General features: G+C 48.5%; 1 protein-coding gene across 1 annotated transcript; it reads left to right on the top strand.

Annotated features, from left to right (window-relative positions):
* The first annotated feature begins 2,574 nt into the window (after window positions 1-2,574).
* On the top strand, window positions 2,575-6,145 carry s1pr5a (sphingosine-1-phosphate receptor 5a). The gene is made up of 2 exons (XM_040191559.2): window positions 2,575-2,954; window positions 3,569-6,145. Exon 2 carries the CDS (start codon window positions 3,831-3,833, stop codon window positions 5,034-5,036), a length of 1,206 nt encoding a protein of 401 aa, XP_040047493.2. The 5' UTR covers window positions 2,575-2,954; window positions 3,569-3,830; the 3' UTR covers window positions 5,037-6,145.
* The last annotated feature ends 319 nt before the right edge of the window (window positions 6,146-6,464 follow it).

The raw sequence follows: 6,464 nt of genomic DNA, 5'->3' as shown, positions 1-6,464 counted from the left end.
GGCTTTCGATAAAGGCTTTTTGGCTTTAAACAGACAAAACAAGTGTTTTCCTTGATGCCGGGTTCAGAGCAAAACAGACATTTGACGGACCCACCAGCATTTGGTATTTAAATGTCACTTTTGAGAGCCAGTAAAAAGATTGTCACTGTTAGGGTCTGAACCTAAGGTCACTGATTAGATCTGAATTTGAGTGCTGCTGGAGAAGAAAGGTGGGGACACCAAACATGCAGAGGGTGAGTTCAGCACGGCGATCTGTCCTGACAGGAATACATGGAAGGAATGGAAAAGGAACATTAACGTATGTTCTTCCCATTTCGCCTCATTAGGCGCTCGTAGCGAGGTCGCTGCCCGGCACAGCTGCACTTGAAACAGCGTGGCAGAAAAGTAACAAAAGTGCCGGCTATTTCTGGGCGTCCCATAAAGCTCTGGCAGCCACAACAGTGCTGGACGCCACATTAGAGTCCCTGTTTCCGTCTTCGTTTAGCACCGGCCTCTGGTGGGGCATATTTTTCCACTCACAGCAGGGACCCACTCTCAAAAAACGATGACCCGAGGGCAACCTTCAGACTCAAGACATCAAAGATTTCCTAAATGAGGAGTGACCAGACCTTTATGTGACGTATGCTCAACACCACGGCCTAAATGTTCCTTCCTTGATGCTTTTCCTGGCTTAAGAAAGGGCCGATCTCCTGAACTGAAGGAAAGTAGAGTTACGCCACCTGAGTCTGTATTCAAACGGCTGCAAAAGCATTAACAAGTCATTGTGAGGAGTGAATTAGAGAGGTGTGATTTCACTCCATTGTCCTCTGGGGAATAACGTTGAACAGAAAGGCCGTGTGTTTCTTCAATTGTTGGCGAGAGGTGAGAGACTCATTTTGAGGTGTTATTTTCTTTTTTTTTTTTTACTGTGAAATGAACCCAAATGGGCTCTCGCAATGTTTCCCTTGTTTCTTTACATTGGAAGCAGGGACACATGACTCGCCGGCCCCTCGTCCCCCAAAAAAGGGAAACAGTCGGTCATCGAGGGGATACTGGGCAGTCCGTGACGAAACAACAACCAGTGAATCTCCACTCGCAGTGTGGCCCGTTGCCCCGGGGGGAGGAGGCAGTGACGGGGCAGGACTCTGCTGTGGGACGACAGAGAAGACGGAGCGTTGTCGAGTCCCGCGGTCGGGTCTTTGTGTGTTAACTAACCGGAGGCTGGGGAGCCTGTCACTGTCTCTCTGCAGGGGTGGGGGTGCGGGTGGGGGTGGGTAACTGTCCGAGGCCGAGATAGAGGAGCAGTTCATCAATGGTTATCACTTTGGGTGGGCCTTCGGGGGAGGCGGAACAAAACGGGTGAGGGAGCGGGCGGACACTTAAATGGAGGACAACCCCAGACCAGCAGGTGTGGTGGTGGTGGTGGTGGTGGTGGTGGTGGTGGTGGGAAGCTGTTGAAGCTAAATTAAGAACTACTCGGGTGAAGAAAACATCACTTTTTCAAAAACAGACCACCAGGGAAGAGCAAGCGCTCCATAAAACGACGTGGCCACATTTAGAAAAATTCCCCATTAATCACGAGCTGCAGTGGAAAAGAGTAACTTGTTAATTATGTGTGTGTTACGTTTGATTTTGTCCGCACGTCACGGCTCCGCCCCTGTGTGTCAATTTCTACCATGACCTCATCTGTGTTTTTTCTCAAGGATATCCCTCTCCTCTCTAGGCACAATGAGGCAGTTTCCTGTTTTAGAGAAGCTGCCGGTTCGGGCCTTCGCTCTCCCACCCTCACCTTACGTAATTTCCCCGTAGATTCTTCTGGCTCGCCAGCATGGAAATGCACGTTATTTTTTGCTTTTTGTTGTTGTTGTTCATTTCCTGCAGAATTCCCTTGAAAAGTGCTTTACATTTTGGTTAGAAAAGCAGCAACAAGAAGCACTAATCTAAAAGGTAAAGAAGTGGTGGGACTGGTGATAAGACTTTGGCTGGGAAGTGGATCTCTCCTCCAGCTGTGTTTGCCAATGTGATGGTGGCTTTAAGGAGATATGAACGGCGCTTAAAAACATCAGTCAATTGGTTATTTGTTTAGCACTTTTCACACCACAAATCAGTTCAGAGGGATAATGAGAATCGAGCTTTATAGTGAAAGCAAGTTACACTCAAAGGTGTCACCTTCCTGCAGTCTGAGCATGACTTTGTTCCTTGATTGTTCCTCGAGGGAGAGGGTGATTTTTGTAGTTTTTGTACACAAATGATCACTCAAAGCAGAGCGGAACCATTTCTCAAAATGCGTGGAGTGGAAAGGACCTACAAATGGCGCTGCTGCCAAGAAAGTGTTTCTTAAAAATATGAGCTGGAAGATAATTACAGACGAGGTTAGTTATGCTCTGAAATCTGGACTTTCTGACCCGCAAAGCAGATCCAGCTGCACCTTTCTTGCAAATTGCTATTTTTCCACTGACAAATGAACTTGTGGTCCATAGAGAGTTTAATTCGGAGTGTGACGTTTCTCTTCAAAGGGGGGGGGAACAAGAGAGGGAGAGATTTACACATAATCCAAACCCGAAGAGCAACATATAATTTACCTCCGCCTGTTGAACACATACAAATAAAAGAAGAGCTACACTCATCTGAACAGCACCTGCGGGCAAACTGAAACATGAAAATCTAACTTTCTTCCTCTTATTGTACAGAAACAACCTGTCGTCGACCTCTAATTCCTCCTGAGGGCAAATCACTGAAATAAGAAGGGGGGGGGAGGGGGGGGGGGGGGTCGGGCGAAGGAGGGAGTGAAAATGGTTGCGGTTAAATAACTTCATAGACCAACCCCCTGCGTGTCGAGTCCTGCTCCGCGCTCCGCTCTGCGCACTCACATGTCGCCGTGGCGCAGTGATCCACTCCGCACCGCGTCTCCTCCCGCTGCGGGACCCCTTCTGCTGCCGCCCGGGCTTCCACGGGACATGTACGTGTATTTAAAGGTGCGTGGGAAAGTTTCTTACAAGTTTTCGTTTTAACCGTGTTGGTTAGATGCGGTGCGCAAAGAGCGGCGAAACGCGGCTGGCCCGTGCGGGATGCGGTTACAGGAACATTTCTGTGCGCAACTGGTCATTTTTAACTCTTACGTTTAGCCTGCTGTTAACATGGTACAGTACAGATACCGAGATTTTAATTGAATTGAATGCATACCAATTAAAACATGACTCCTATATAAATAATTTATGATCGGTAAAGGACAAAATTGTTAAATGAGTTAAATTAAACAATTACAACACTAACACGCATTCGTATTATTTCGTAATATTTTAAACCTACGAATTAGTTTCATGTTTTTGTGTCACATAGGTTTAATGTTTGAAATAAATAGTTTTGAATGTAAGAAAGCGGCTTTATGTTCAAGCTAAATAATAATTATAACTTTGCTTCGGACTTTGAACGTGTTTTCTTAATGTACATTGTAGTCTGTGGTTATTCCGGGGAAGTTTGATACTGGATCACAGTAATCAAAGTTGGTTTTGCTGTCGGTAATTGTGGCGTTTGTTTGTTTGTCATCATCCTGACCCCCCCCCCCCCCCCCCCCCTGTGTCCCGTGCAGACCGGCTCTCATCGCCCCCTAGCGCGCAGCCCGGACACGACAGGAAGGGAAGGAAAATTCTCAAACCACAGGAAATCCTATTTGATAGCATTAAAAGGGGAAACTCTTTCCTCTGCGTAGAGCAGCTGGGGGCCTCTGACTTTTCCCGATTTTTTAGATAAATTACCAAAGGAAGAATGCCCACCCAGAGGACTATATGACACCTTGGATTTAATCGTGACATACAATAATAAGGGAGAGAAAGGAAGAAGAACAAAACAAAATGACTACAGAGTCTTTCCATGATGCCTATGCCGTTGTGGCCCCTTCCGCCATCACCATGTCCCCCTCCACAGGAAACCTGCTTCGCATGTTCCGCTCCTACCACAACAACACGGTCATCCTGGAACACTACAACTTCACGGGGAAGCTGGACGCCAAAGACTACAAAGAAGGCCTCAAACCCCAGGACATCGCCTTCCTGCTGGTCTGCCTGTTTATTGTCGCCGAGAACGCCGTGGTGCTTCTGGCCATCTGGAAGAACAAGAAGTTCCACCTGCCCATGTACTACTTGCTGGGCAACTTGACTCTCTCGGACCTGCTGGCAGGCTTCACCTACATGGTGAACATCCTGACGTCCGGCGCCACCACCATGCTATTGACCCCCGTGCTGTGGTTCCTGCGGGAGGGCGGCGTGTTCATCATGCTCGCCGCCTCGGTCATCAGCCTGCTGGCCATCGCCATAGAGCGCCACGTCACCATGGTGAGGATGAAGCCGTACCAGGGAGACAAGCAGGGCCGGATGTTTGCGCTGATCGGGGCCAGCTGGGTGCTGTCCGTGTTCCTGGGCGTCCTGCCCGTCCTGGGCTGGAACTGCATGGGACGCCTGGACCAGTGCTCCACGGTGCTCCCGCTCTTCTCCAAGAGCTACATCCTCTTCTGCATCACCGTGTTCAGCGCCATCCTCATGTCCATCGTGGTGCTGTACGTCCGCATCTTCCGCATTGTCAAGTTCAACACCCAGCGGCTGGCCTCGGTGCCGCAGCGCAAGGGCCTCTACCGCAAGTCCCAGAAGTACATGGCCCTGCTGAAGACGGTCACCATAGTCCTGGGGGTCTTCATCGCCTGCTGGCTGCCCCTGTTCATCCTCCTGCTGCTGGACTTCCACTGCCCGGCCAAAAGCTGCTCGGTGCTCTTCAAAGCGGACTATTTCCTGGTCATCGCCATGCTCAACTCCCTGCTCAACCCCATCATCTACACCCTGACCAGCAAGGACATGAGGAGGGCCATCCTCAGGCTGCTCTGCAGACACTGCCTGCTGACCAAGGACGGGCAGGTGAAGAAGATCGGGATACCCTTCCTGGAGTGCAGCACCAGCAAGACCGACGTGGCGTCCCACAGACTGGAGGGGCTGGAGACGACAGTGTCCTCCGGGAACTTAACGCCCTCCACAATCAAGGCCATTTACCCCAGGATGTCTAAGACATGACCGAGCGGATCGGACGTTCGGGCTGAGGCTTCCCTCTAGAGTCGTGCTGCAGGCGAGTGACAGACTTTGGTTTTGCACTCTGCCAGAGTTTGGGTTGTAAGCTGAATAAGCTGTAAGCTGTGAGCGTGATTGAAGTCAAGGTTTTGGGAGAAAGACTATAATGTAAAAAAAAAGAAACGCCAACGGCTAAATAGCAGCTTGCGGTTTCTTGTGGAAAACTAGCAGTACTTTATTTTTCAGTCAGTATTTATCAGAGGATTTTCCTTCTGGAAGACATTTCGTTTTTGTCAGTGTCAGTTTTCCCACATGAAATGAAATCAAAGGCTGGTGTGCAGACGTTCCACATGAATACCAGCCAATCAAGCTGCACATCTGACAGTCTGCGGCCAGAGCCCGGGCGGGAGGTTCACCCTTATCTCCTCTCCCCCCGCGCGGCGTGTTTAATGATACGTTGTTACGAACACGCCCAAAATCTGCTGTGCCAAACCCATGTAATTTTTGCCATGTGGGTTTTGGTCAGCAGCAGTGCCGTGTGGTGCCTCCCCCCCCTCCCCTTGGCCCCAGATCAGAGGCTCGGCGCCCCTCGGGGACGTCATGCTGAGGGGCCGGGGGGGAGCTTTGGAGGTCCCCCGATCAACACATGCAGCGACACACAGCGAAGGACTAGGAGGCCATGAGGCTGAACTTGGGAGGCCCGGTGAGGACCTTCTGGGTCTCACAGTGCAGAACATGGGGCGATCTGCTGCAAACACAAACATTGCATTTTCCTCGCTGGAAAACGTCCAACCGTGATATGGATCGGTTTCTTTCGAGTTGAGATACAATCGTCTTCCACACAACAGCGATCCGTATAAGGCTGCATGGTGCCGTCTGGGGAATTCCATTGTGGTCACGTAAGATTAGAATAGATTATTTTCCGATTGTAATATTGTACATACATGTATAGAAAAATACATCTATTTACAGATTTCTGTATAATTTGTAAATATATATATATATGTATAGCCTTTTCTGAGCTTAACAGAGCTGTTTTGTATTGTAAAAACCTTACTTAAGTTAAAATGTCACTTTGGTTTTTAAATGTGCACTGAATAAAGCGTGTAAATGAAGTTTCTATGGAGCCTTGTGTATATTCTTTACTGTTAATAATTAAGCAGCCTGAACAACATCCTTCCCGTTCCTCACTGCCGATTTTAACTTGAAATACGCAGCAAGTGGTTACAAAAGCACTACAGAATAATCCAGACAGTACAAATGCTATTCAAATACATTAACTACATATATTCTACACATTCAGACAGCTTTCCTCTATTTTTGTTGTGTGACATGTAACACAAACCTGGCTGCATGAAACAAAATGCTTTGCAAATACCAAGAGCAACTATTAAGAGATTTTAATCTGTTTTACTGTTTTCTAATATAAATGAA

Source organism: Gasterosteus aculeatus, chromosome 11 (genome assembly GCF_964276395.1).
Source record: "Gasterosteus aculeatus chromosome 11, fGasAcu3.hap1.1, whole genome shotgun sequence".
NCBI classification, from domain to species: Eukaryota; Metazoa; Chordata; class Actinopteri; order Perciformes; family Gasterosteidae; genus Gasterosteus; species Gasterosteus aculeatus.
Note: the sequence above shows the minus strand (reverse complement) of the source record. Positions and strands in the feature narration are given on the sequence as shown.

Excerpts from the sequence above, each read along its gene's own strand:
- s1pr5a (XM_040191559.2), top strand. The coding sequence starts at position 3,831 with ATGACTACAGAGTCTTTCCATGATGCCTATGCCGTTGTGGCCCCTTCC.